This window comes from Primulina eburnea, chromosome 3 (genome assembly GCF_022965805.1).
Source record: "Primulina eburnea isolate SZY01 chromosome 3, ASM2296580v1, whole genome shotgun sequence".
NCBI classification, from domain to species: domain Eukaryota; kingdom Viridiplantae; phylum Streptophyta; class Magnoliopsida; order Lamiales; family Gesneriaceae; genus Primulina; species Primulina eburnea.
The window spans coordinates 22,584,187-22,597,142 of record NC_133103.1 but is presented as its reverse complement, the minus strand read 5'-3'; the positions used below and the strand labels follow the sequence as shown (position 1 = coordinate 22,597,142).

The 12,956-nt window shown below is 38.0% G+C and overlaps 1 protein-coding gene across 3 annotated transcripts; it reads right to left on the bottom strand.

Annotated features, from left to right (window-relative positions):
- Positions 1-1,031: 1,031 nt before the first annotated feature.
- Positions 1,032-7,100, bottom strand: LOC140828421 (probable magnesium transporter NIPA1). Of its 3 annotated transcripts, XM_073191392.1 has the most exons (9): positions 6,733-7,097; positions 6,410-6,602; positions 5,479-5,535; positions 4,825-4,915; positions 4,578-4,738; positions 3,779-3,906; positions 3,548-3,685; positions 2,764-2,856; positions 1,039-1,583 (listed from the first exon to the last, which is right to left on the bottom strand). In XM_073191392.1, exons 2-9 carry the CDS (start codon positions 6,534-6,536, stop codon positions 1,407-1,409), a joined length of 972 nt encoding a protein of 323 aa, XP_073047493.1. In that variant the 5' UTR covers positions 6,537-6,602; positions 6,733-7,097; the 3' UTR covers positions 1,039-1,406. The 3 variants fall into 3 exon arrangements, with proteins under 3 accessions (XP_073047492.1, XP_073047491.1, XP_073047493.1); XM_073191391.1 differs by having other exon boundaries at positions 1,032-1,583; positions 3,548-3,906; positions 6,410-6,597; positions 6,733-7,100; XM_073191390.1 differs by having other exon boundaries at positions 1,033-1,583; positions 3,548-3,906; positions 6,733-7,100.
- Between the last annotated feature and the right edge of the window lie 5,856 nt (positions 7,101-12,956).

The following is a 12,956-nucleotide window of genomic DNA, read 5'->3' as shown; positions in this document are numbered from 1 at the left end:
GGTAGTTATTTCGTGATGTTTTATGATTAAAAGATTTTTTTTTGGTTTTATTACTTATAACATATCATAGCCTACACTGAATCAAAATTCTAGCTCCGTCCCGGGATGCTGGTGATTATGATGTTAGTATTACTGGAGGTCTTGATGGGTGATTTTGCTGGACTGTCGGTGCACATAACCTGAGGACCAGCACTTCTACTTTTTCCGCACTTGTGATTTATGTTTACGATTTATGCTAAAATATTTTTAAGACCATTTACTTATGCTTTTGAGTGGTTTTTGAGAGGATGTTACTTTTTAGGTTTATTGCTTTTTAGGTTGGTTAACTTTTGACGATTTTACGTTTGGAGATATTTCCTTTAATTTTCAAATACTAGTTGATTTATTTATTTTTTTCAAATGGTGCAAAATATTTTAAGTACTTGTGAGGTTTCGGCCGAGTTTTTTTTTTTAAAAAAATTCTAATACTTTTTAAGCAATAAAAATGATAGACGTTTTGCTACACATACCCATTATAATCTTATGGTGCAAAAGAGCCAAATCAAGCTCGAATATCAGACCGCTCAAGCTCTACTAGATTTAAATTTTTTAATCTCGAGATCGATTCAAACGAGTATTCATTTTTCAAGCTCGAGCTCGCAAGCTGCTCGATTAGAAACGATTACAACTCGAACTCGTGATCGATTGAAGTGTCGAGCTACTTGAACTCGACTTGAGCTCGATCGAGCCGAGTTTTGACCGAACCACTCATTAGCTATTCTGGAGTAGCTTGACTCGTTTGAACCATTGGTCATCCCCACCAATAATACTTGATCTAGTTTTTTATCAGTCCGCCAAACAAGTATTATATTATACTATAATTAACACGTTATATGACATGATCTAAATATGCAATAAAAGACTAACTTCAAAGAGCAACATATACTAATCATATTTTTCATGATATCCAAGAAAACATATATCGACAAAATAAATTTCAAAAAATACCACGAACAAAACCATACATGGTCACTGACTCACGATCAAGACTAGATCCTTTCATTTCTCACACAAAATTGTATTGTCAACGCAAGAATAAAATGTAAACCTCCTCCAAAGTTTCATTAAATTGAGCTCTATAATTTAAAAGACAGCATTAGTGTACACCCCATCAAAAAATTACAAAAGAATCAATGATAATTCCTATCTTGTAACTCATCTACACTTAATTCTTATATAGTTCAGAACCTAAGTGGCGGGGCAGGAGAGGTTTAATGTTCAAGATTCATTAACACCAACTATGCAATTTGAACTTTTCTGTGCAGTCAGGTTCTCTAATGAACAAAACTGTCATCTCATTCTCTGCAGCGGCGAGCTTCTCTAGAATCAAGCATGTTCGTTTTCCAGACTAACTGTGTCGCGGAACATCAAATGTCGGCGTGCCTCGAACTTAACTCTCGGTTCGAAGGATGAAATACAGGGGATGACACCATTGGGCTACCTCCCATATCCTTTGTTTTGTGCAGGAGAAAAGTTCCACACAGGATGGTCACAAAACCACAGAGTTCTGTGACGATTTGTGAAGCAGTTTGTGAATCCCACTCCTAAATTCATTACAACAATGCCACATATAAGTCCAATATTTTGATGGGTTATAGGATATTCAAATCTAGAGATTCGACAGAAAGCCATGATCAACTCGTATTAAAAGAAATATGGTTGGATGTGTCTGGATCCAAGCGTGTTCATTATCAAGACTAGTAATCGTGGCATACAAGATACGTGTGTATAAAAAGATTTTTAGTATAAATTGGACAAAAAGATTCGGAATTAGCTAATTGAATTTTCTGCACGTAGTTCGATATTTTCAAAATCAGTACAAAAGAAAAAGACAAAGAATAAAAACAAAATGTGGAAAATGGAAGTTGATAGAGTTTAGTGGGAGAAAAAACTGCATTGTGGTTTGTAAGAGTAGGAGGACAATGTATATCTCCAATACGCACACCTTTCACAACCAAAATCATATTGCCAATAGTTTTGGACGATGAAGGTGATAAATTACTTATTTTCATATATGTGGGTGCCATTAGAGAGTAAGTTCACTGATCAATCCTGATGTAAAATGTTTCAACAAATATCAAATTAGTATTTCCTCTTATAACAGTGCAACATTAGTCCTCGACTTCAGGAAATATCCATGATTGCCTGGATTTAGTCTGTCAAGATTTTCGTGAGGTTCAATATTGAAATTATAGTTATTGGGTTATATTTCGGTTTCGGCTTAAAAATTTCTTATATTCAGTTTGATCAGGATATTATACTGAAAGGATTATTTGGAAAGGTTCATTGTTGTATTTGCCAATATCTAGGTGTTCGTGGCATATTCTTACTGTTAACTATCAACTTCGCAGGGCGATGTGTGTTACGGGCTTCAATATTCTTATGGGCTCTAATGTAATAGATTTAGGACCAAGAATTTCAAGCCGGGGAAGAATCCAAATGTAGGGGAGAAGGGAACAAAACGTGAAGAAAGAGAGGTGTTCCATTCATTATTTTATCTTCTTTTAGTGTTTTTTACTAGCTTAGGCTAAGGAATTAACTAGTAGTGGCTGGGGTTTTGTTTACAGAGTTTGTCTCTGGGAAAGCATTTCAATTCCGTTTGCAATATAATTTTAGTTCTTTGATTGTGGTTGTAACAATATGTGAATGTAACAGAAATATAGTTTAAAGGGTCGGAGAAAGACAAAGACCAACTTTTAGAAAACGAAGAACATATTGTCTTACCTTAAACATTATCATACTAGCTAAGATGGTGAGGGTTGTAAACATGACGTAATACACAGGGGAAACAACAGCTGTGTTAAAGATGTCCAATGCCTGCAAGGGCAAACAAAGAATTAGCTTTCAAACTTTTCAGACAGCCACAAGTGAGAACAAATCAATTATTGTCAAAGTATAGAACGAAGATGACTAAATTCAATTAACTGCAGAATTTAACTACGTTTGCCAAGCATGCGTGTATTCAGATACATTACCATTGTTTAGAAGTAGCAATTGTTTCATCATATGAGATTCAGTGGCTTTACAGCTCAATGCGCAAAAAGCATAAAAGGGAACAGAAGTGGCAAAGGTTGCATTTGTTCTGGAAGAAGTTCCAGTGTTAAGTTAATTTTCTCCATTTAATTTATTAGGTATGTTTTGTCATAATTAGGGTGTTCATGTTTTAAGTAACAACTATATGTCCAAATCTTAGTTTATGTTCGTCCACCGGTGGAAGTGAAAAATCTGATTGAAGATGCCAGAAATATAGGTGCATTTACATCAACACATTGGGGCGCCATTTCTGTTCCGCAAACGCCACGACAGTGCAAACATTTGTGCGAGCAAGGCGCCGCGACGCCATCTCTGGCACCACAGTGCCAACCAGAAAAAAATTGTGTGCGTGAAGGAGGTGCCACTGAGCAAATAAATAAATCAAATGCTTAGGCGAAAAGGAGGGAATTGAAACACCTTCAATTGATCATAATTTTTAGGTAGACAAGTATGTTTTAAATGTTAAATGACATACCTTGTTAAGATAGTTCAGCTGCATAATGCAGAAAATGATGACATAGATAGTAAAAAACCATGTCTCGAAAAATATAAACTGATTGGATCCAGAAAATGACAGTTTCAAAGCAATTCCCACTGCTTTAACACCCATAACCTGCATATGAAAAGGGCAAAACGGTAGTGATAAGAGTTGTCGGCTCCAAGATAACTCGACAACAAATAAAAGCGTCGTTGGAAATGGACAGACCGTAAGAGATCCTGTAAGAGAGCAAATTCCAATATAGACAACCATATGTGTTTGTCCATATCGAGGCACAAACCAATAAATTAGAATGGCGGCGAGAGATAACACCGTGCAGGTGTAGATGACAAAACCTGTCAAATTCGATTAATTAATTTGTTGAATGATGTTGAGGAAAAAAATGAAGCATATTTTTCTAATTAACAGACTGCCATTTGTAAATGTTTACATTAGGCTATTGAGTACAATATTAGAGTATTCAACTATATTTTGGAGTCCACTGTAAAGAAACTAGGATTTTGATTTTGAGCAAGAGGATTGTTTGATAATTGTTGCCTAAGTAACATTACCAAATTGCAACGTGCGAAAGAAGCATTCAACATATATTGAAAAATGAAAAATACTCTTAATTCAACTAGGGGCATGGATTCGCCCCTATATGCTATCAATGATAAAAACCTCATTGCTATCTAGAATTTCGAGCTTGCTAAACTCCATAAAATAAAACAAAAAAGTGGAAGAGAACAAGACAGATAGATGAGAATTTAGGCAACCCGATATTCCTTATCTCATGTCATATGAGTTCTTATATAAGTGCAAAAAAACCAGACAAACAACAATGGGTCATAACAAACTATAAGAACATGCAGTATAATTTCTTCAAACTGGACACTCATTTGGTTTATTGGTTACTTTACAAGAAAGGAAGTCCCACCACTGTATCATTCTAAAAGAACCTGCGAGCATCAGATCGTTTGACGTATCAATGCAAGTTAAATCAAACTTCTGGAGAACCGTCAAATACCTGGCTCTGTAGCTAGATGCCATACTTGCTTGACAGATTCGATATCCTTTTCTAAAGGGGCATGCAAAACAATGGCGACAGATCCCACCAAACACAGAATACAACCAACAACACCGAACGGGTGTAATTTTTCATCCAATATAAAATGAGCTAACACTGCACTGCATCGTACATTACATAAAATCTCAATCAAGGGAAGAAAAAAATATTTGGCTTCTGTAAGATCATTCTAAAATCGTAACCACACCTGAATATGATACTTAAAGCTCCCAAGGGAGTAACCAGAATAGCCGGAGCAAATGCGTATGCGATAAAGTTTGCACCCTCCCCAACGATCACTATATATATACATTGTGATTGGGTCAAATTCAAATATGAAGAATGCTGTTAGCTTTGGGCCAAGTCTAAAACATACAATAAAATAGCAAAAAGATGCAGTTATCAAATAATTTAACAGGTTTGTCTAACATGAATGATGGATCATGAAACAAACGTACAACATGAAACCAATGAAAAATAGATATATAATGAATATCTATGAGAAGAAATTATTACAGTAAGGTTGCATAGTAAAGTTGCGGATGGAATAATGAATTTAATTTGGAGGGAGTGATTTGATTTTGAAAGGATTTGAGGGATGAATTTCAAATGACACTTATCTTGAGAATATTTGAAATCCACCATAATTACTATTGAAATTGCATAACTTGATATCAAATGGATTTGAAATTCACTTTAATTTTTTATCCTTCCAAGCAAGTTAAGGTATATGGAGTTAATGGATTTGAAATTCATCATCTCAAATCTATCAAACGAAGCACAACATAAAGGAATTGCTGAAGGATGAAGAGGTACAATGCATATTCCAGTTTGATGAATATTTAGAAGTTGAATATCTTACTAGTAATCATCCCCACCCACCACCAAGGTTCTTTCAGATATGCGTGGCCTCCATCACCTGGTAAAAGAGTATCTTTTCATCATTAAAATTGCATGAGAAAAGACAGTTAAAATAAAATATTAAAAGAGAATGCAGTGTCTAAGGTCAAGGCATTGTCTTGGTTCCCCAGGATAAGACAATGTGCGGCCCTTCAATGTGGTGCATGCCTGAACTATGAAGCACCTGTCTAAGTGTGACTTAAAGGATCAACATGCTTTTTAAGCAGGTCTCCAATAAAAAGATTGTGTATTAATTGAAACTCATTGTTACAGTATTTCATATTTTCTTTTGCACTAATTAATATTAGTTTTATTTTTGCTAAATGGAAGGTGAAGTTCTTATTAGATATATATTTGTATAATATATTCTCAATTATAAAATGTGATTTCTTAGTGAACATTTTGGTAAGATGTGAGCCTCTGCATTTGCCTTGATTCCTTAGCACACGTGTGGCTTAGTATGCTTTAAACCTTTATTACCTATCAACATACATAAGCTATAGTATTCAACTCTGAATGATGCACATAAGCTCTAAAAACACAAAGGTTGATAATAGCCAATGCCTACCAAATGTTTTAGGACAACCAGCACCGGTGTCAAGAATTTATTTACGTTCACTCGTTGATTCACTCTATTATTCATATATGACAGTTATGTAGCTGTCCAACAAGTGATCATGTGATTTGTTTATATTACCATATAATGTGATAAATGTTGAAGATATATACCTATGTTCTTTCTATAACCCTGTATTTGTTTTCACATGACTTCACATAAATCATCCTCACGCACTCAATATTCGGTTACTAAAGATTTCATGAAGAAATTATAATTCCACGAATAAAAGTAAAATAATTGAACAACAGAACATATACTTAGTAATGAAAGCAACCTGCTCGAGTTCCGGAAGCCCCAGCCTTTTTAAGTCCCTTTTTCTTTATAATGAAACTAGACCCAATAAATATACTCGAAGAAATGGCTAAGACAAGTCCCCTGATGTTATCTGATATTCCCACCATTTATAAAAATGGAGAGAGAGAGAGAATCGAAGTACCAAATCTTCCAAAGCCTATATATCCCCTGCACTGAAAAATCCCATACATCATAGTCAAACATCATGCAATACACCAAAACATAAAAGCTCAAAAAAATCAAATACGAGCATTCCAAAACAAAACTTCAGCAAGAAAACGGAAAAAAAAAAAAAAAAAAAACCTTCTTGGCTTTCTTTGCATGTGGGAGCCCGGATTGAGATCGAAGTTCCAATCTTTTTCGTTTTTCCCCAGAAAAAGAAATCTTGTAACAACATATAAAGAAATTTTAACAGATAGGTTCAGGCTGTCATGGTAAAATCTTTCCTCTCCAATCTTTCTCGAAAAAAAATGTTAAAACTTCCATCTGTTCAAATAAAAAAATCATCAAATTCTCTCTTTTTTCTCGATCAATCTCTGCGCAGAAATGGAAATGCCAGATTTAGAAGAGAGAGAATAAAGAAAGATGAAAGGTTGGAGAGCGCATGACAATCGAAAGCAAACGGCATGTCAGTTACATTCCACAATTTAAGGTTATCTCAAATCCCGCGTTTTAAACTTGAACGCATCTTCTTGCTCTGCTGGTTCCGAACAAGGTGTTATATAAATTATAATGTGTAGTTGTCACTGACAATTTTAACTCAGAGTCAAGGTTATATTTTTTTAAGGGAATGTCATTCAATATTTTGAAGAGTATGTCTATGTGAGACGGTCTCACGAATTTTTATCTACGGATCAATCTTATAGATACTCTTAGCATAAAAAGTAATATTTTTTCATGGATGACCCAAATAAGATATTTGTCTCACACAAGTTTTTGATTATTTTGAATTTGAAATCAGATGGTTCACTTGATTTAAATAGATAGTTATACAGAAAGCATATTTATGAAATTGAAATTTTTCTTTAATGGAGCAATAGACTCTGTGGACGGGGAGTGATGTTGTATTACTTAATAGATAATGGTAAAGTAAGGGTGTGTCACACATAAAATCGTAACATGGATTTGAAATCTGACTCTAAAAACAAGCCTGAATCGGTCGTTAATTCAAACTTCTCACTCGGTGAGCTACAAAAACTAATAAATTAACTTAACGAATTGAAGAAAAATTTACCAGCAACCAAATTAATTTGCTATTATGAACTGGAATAAACATTTTTACAAAAAATAAACATGGACATAACATGAAGGAAAAAAAATGAAATATCTACTAGAAATATGCGACATAATTAAGCTAAAATCTAGAAATTTGCAGAGAGTTTTTTTGTTGTAATTTGGGTCGATCGATTTCGAGTTGTGGCATCGTTCGATCTTCATCCTCGCTTTTGTCCCGACTCCTTCAATTGGTTTGACCCATCTTCCATGATCATTGATCGTATATCAACTTCCTCAACGTGCGGACATAAACATAACTTCCCAAACCAACCAAATTTTATAACTCAATGAACCTTTAACTTGTGGGCCTTTGTTTGTTTTGGGTTTGCCAGAATTTGTTCAAAAAAATGCCGTTGGTAGCCTATTTGGACAGTAGGTTAATTTACCTATTTATATAAGTTCAACCCTATTGTCACATCCCATTTACAAGTCTGGACACAAAATTCATAGGTCGAAATATTTGAGGAGGAAGAAAAGAAAAAAATGTGATTCTCTCCCACTTCAATTCCATTTTCTAAATCTCACGATAAAAACGACATTTCAACAATTTCACTTCATCTTCTTCCTCCAACTTCTCTGGCCAACAAATTCTGCACAACACCTATTTTCTCCTCAAATTTCCACCTTCTCTATATTCTACTTTAGTTCATCTTCCTCAAATTCACCTCATGCGTGCACCTAGTCATCGCCTTGCTTCGCAAACCATTTTCCACTGATGATCCTTTAGACCATTTGCCGCTTTTTCCCTTTGATTTGTGGTTGTTCTTTGCTTGTACTCGTTGCCATCGTTGGTTCATTTATCCCGGCACATTCTCACATGGCTCCAATGACTAGTGAGTCCTCTCACCAACACCTCACATCTCATCATCAGCCTCAGTGCTTCATCTCATTCCTCCCATTTCCAGATTCAATCTTCCTTGCACATAGTTGCAGAACTCCAAGAATTGGTAAACTTTACGTCTACTTGACATCTGTTACTTTTAACTTTAAAAATGTAAATAAAAACTAGGAAATGTTTTTTTATAAACATTTTCTTCTATAGTCGAAACCCTCTAATATAAAAATAATATTTAAAAACTCATGTGAATAAAAATCCATAAATAGTCAACCATAAAATCATACTTCAATTTTAAAATAATCCAATAACTAAACTTCAAAATAAAGCATAAAATATATAAATAAATAATCCTTAAAATCGTTACGTAAAAACTTTAAATACTAAATAAATGCGGAACATAAATGTCCCTCAGAAGTATACTATCGGACTCGATCCACTCAAGCGTCAGCGCCGCATTCAAAATCATCATCACCTGCAGTCATCCAAACCTAATGTAGTGACCCGTTCCAGAATCACCTACTAATCAGAACTTAAGCATGCAATTAACTTAATAAAACTGAATCAGATAAACAGCGGAAAAACAACATATACAGCCCGATCGAATCAGTAAGTACGAATACTAAAACAACCAAATCAAACTAAATCCCAAGAATAAAATACCAGCAACTACAGGTCAACCCCTGCTAGCTCCCTGTCCTCTCCCTCCTGGACCGTCCAACCTGAGACCTGCCCCATCGAATAGGGTGTCCAAAACAGAGATAAACCGAGGACGTGAGCATAAAACGCTCAGTACCGAAAGAATGAGTATACAAGACTATGACATGCATGTATGCAAAATGTACTGGATACCAGGGTCTGGGTATAACGAAAAACTGCTCAGGCAAATGACGTCAAGGTATGTAGCACTCTGCGCCGTCGCACCAGGAGGTGGCTCCCATACCATAAACCTGTGGATATACCGGTATCCTGACCACCGTCGGCCAACGGGGTCCAACCATCCACAACAACCGAGGGCTGAGTACCCTCTGAACAGGCTATCTCAAAAGATAAACAGGCCCAACATGATTATGCAAATGCCGCATAATAAACCATGCATCATATGTCAGATAATAATGCAACACATAAACATGCAACACATAGTAAAGCATACTCAACCAGGATATCTCGGATAGTACTTCCGTACCTCAAACCAGTAGATCCTAGTAATTAGCCCTAGAATCAAGCCTACAATCCAAGTGATACCATATCACTAAACCACATCTAAAAGCCTTAACTAGACTAATAGATACTTCCAAATCTCAAGGGAACCTAGAACCATACCTGCGTCCGTAGTCAGCCCACTGATGCCGCTAGCTCCCAACTAGAGCACAGCTCCGCTACAAAGCCAGTAGCTCCCTGCTAGTGCCCGAACCTCGGGAAAAGCTAGAAACCCATCATAAACGACTAAAACGCTCTGGAACTCTCGGAATTGGTAATTGAAAAGTGAAGCCTCGCGCCTCTATTTATAGACGACGATCGGACGATCCGATCCACTTCGGAAGATCCGATCCTGTGCACTTCGGACGATCCGATCCACTTCGGACGTTCCGAACTCTGCATGTCTTCCACGTGTCCAGCCACCTGTCTTCGGACGATCCGAACCTCTTCGGACGATCCGAACCCTGACACGGTCTACTGTTGACAAGACTCGGTCTGACACCGAACCGAACGGTCCATCCGAACCCACTTCGGACGATCCGAACCTCTTCGGACGGTCCGATCCTGGTTCGTTCCTTCCGAACTCGCAGAATATAATTAATCCAATAATTACTCAATTTAGGCATCGGGATACTACATTCTCCCCCTCTAAAAAGGATTTCGTCCGCGAAATCGAGTCTGAAGAATAACAATTCTGAACAATCAATACATTCATCTCAAGAATGAATTACAAATTGAAAGCCCAACTGAAATTACAATCATAACTGAAAATGCTACAACTAGAACAACTCAGGATGCTCTGACCGCATGCGACTCTCTAGTTCCCAAGTAGCTTCTTCAGTACCTCGGCGCTGCCACTGCACTAAGACAAGAGGAATAGTCTTATTCCGCAGTACCTTATCCTTCCGGTCTAAGATCGAAACCGGTCTTTCTACAAAAGACAAATCCGGATTCAACTGAACTTCTGTCGGATGCAAAACATGGGACTCATCCGCTACGTATCGTCTCAACAAGGACACATGAAACACATTGTGAACACTAGACAGATACGGTGGCAAGGCTAATCTGTAGGCCAAATCTCCCACACATTCCAAGATCTCAAAAGGACCAATGAATCTCGGAGATAGCTTACCCTTGAGTCCAAATCTCAGAATCCTCCGAAAAGGTGATACCTTGAGAAACACTTTCTCGCCTGCATCAAAATGAAGAGGCCTGCGCTTGGTGTTCGCATAACTCGCTTGTCGATCCTGAGCAGTCTTAATCCGCTGCTTGATCACAAGAACTTTATCCTTGGCCTGCTGAATCAATTCTGGACCCTCGACCTGTCGTTCTCCGACTTCCTCCCAGAACAGAGGAGTACGACAACGTCGACCATACAACGCTTCAAACGGAGACATACCAATACTCCTATGAAAGCTGTTGTTGTATGCAAACTCTATCAGTGGCAAATGATCCTGCCAAGCTGGCCCGAAATCCATCACACAAGACCTCAACATATCCTCAAGCGTACGAATAGTCCTCTCTGACTGTCCGTCAGTCTCTGGGTGATACGCAGTACTCAAACTCAAAGTAGTGCCCAAAGCTTGCTGAAAGCTACCCCAAAATCTAGACGTAAATCGAGGATCTCTGTCACTAACGATACTCACAGGCACACCATGAAACCGTACAATCTCCTGAATGTACAACCGTGCCATCCGATCGAAAGTGAAATCTCTGTTATACGGAAGAAAATGGGCAGACTTGGTAAGCCGATCTACTACAACCCAGATAGCATCTCTATTCCCCACAGACATAGGCAAGTGAGTCACGAAGTCCATCGTGATATGCTCCCACTTCCACTCCGGAATAGGAAGATTCTGCAACAAACCTCCAGGTCGTCGATACTCTGCCTTTACCTGCTGACAGACCAGGCACTTGGAGACATACTGATAAACATTGCGTTTCATACCTTTCCACCAAAATCGAGTCCTTAAATCTTTATACATCTTGTTGCTCCCCGGATGAACACTCAACTTGCTACGATGAGCCTGGGACAAAATCTCCTCCCTCAAAGTGTCATCCTCCGGTACAACAACACGACCAGATAAGCACAAAAGACCCTGAGACTGATAGTGGAAACCAGAAGTATTATCTCCATCAGCCAACCGAGCTAATTTCTGAACCTTAGAATCAGACATCTGAGCATCTCTAATCCGAGAGTACAACACTGGTTCAGACAAAATAGTAGCCACACGGATACTCTCTGATCCCTTCCGATGCTTATAATTGAATCCCATCGAACAGAAATCCTGAATAATCCCAGATACAGCACAAGTCTGAAGAGCAGACAATCTCACCTTGCGACTAAGAGCATCAGCCGTGAGATTCGCAGATCCTGGATGATACTTGATCTCACAATCATAATCCTTGAGTAGATCCATCCAGCGACGCTGACGCATGTTCAACTCTGCCTGAGTGAACAGATACTTCAAACTCTTATGATCGGTGAAAATCTCAAATCGCTCACCATACAGATAATGGCGCCAGATTTTCAAAGCAAAAACGATCGCTGCTAATTCCAGATCATGAACAGGATAGTTCTCCTCATGAGGCTTCAACTGCCTCGACGCATAAGCAATCACATGCTCATTCTGCATCAAAACACACCCTAGACCCTGCAAAGAGGCGTCGGTGTAAACACTAAAACCACCAGATCCAGCCGGTAAGGCCAAAACAGGCGCAGATGTCAACCGTCTGCGAAGCTCCAAGAAACTCTCTTCGCACTCTGATGTCCACTCAAATGAAACATCTTTCCGAGTGAGCTGAGTAAGTGGCTTAGCAATCTGAGAGAAGTTGACAATGAAGCGGCGATAATACCCAGCCAATCCAGAAAACTACGGATCTCGGCTACTGTCGTCGGACGCGACCAGTTCAATACCGCCTCCACCTTGCTCGGGTCAACTGAAACTCCCTCGCTAGAAATAACATGACCAAGGAATACAACCCTGTCAATCCAAAACTCGCATTTACTCAACTTCGCATAAAGCTGATTCTCGCGAAGTATCTGTAAAATAATTCTCAAGTGTTGTACGTGTTCTCGCTGATCACGCGAATAGATTAAGATATCATCTATGAACACCAAAACAAATTTATCCAAGAAGTCTCGAAATACCCGATTCATCAGATCCATAAAAACTGCTGGTGCATTCGTCACCCCCAAAAGGCATAACCAGAAAAC

What these genes read in the sequence shown, in the direction of transcription:
- LOC140828421 (XM_073191391.1), bottom strand. Translation starts at nt 6,536, where the DNA reads ATGGTGGGAATATCAGATAACATCAGGGGACTTGTCTTAGCCATTTCT. An exon ending in GGCTTCCGGAACTCGAGCAG is followed by an intron (nt 5,536 to 6,409) that starts GTTGCTTTCATT and finishes CTCTTTTACCAG; the next exon opens with GTGATGGAGGCCACGCATAT. An exon ending in GCTTTAAGTATCATATTCAG is followed by an intron (nt 4,739 to 4,824) that starts GTGTGGTTACGA and finishes TGTACGATGCAG; the next exon opens with TGCAGTGTTAGCTCATTTTA.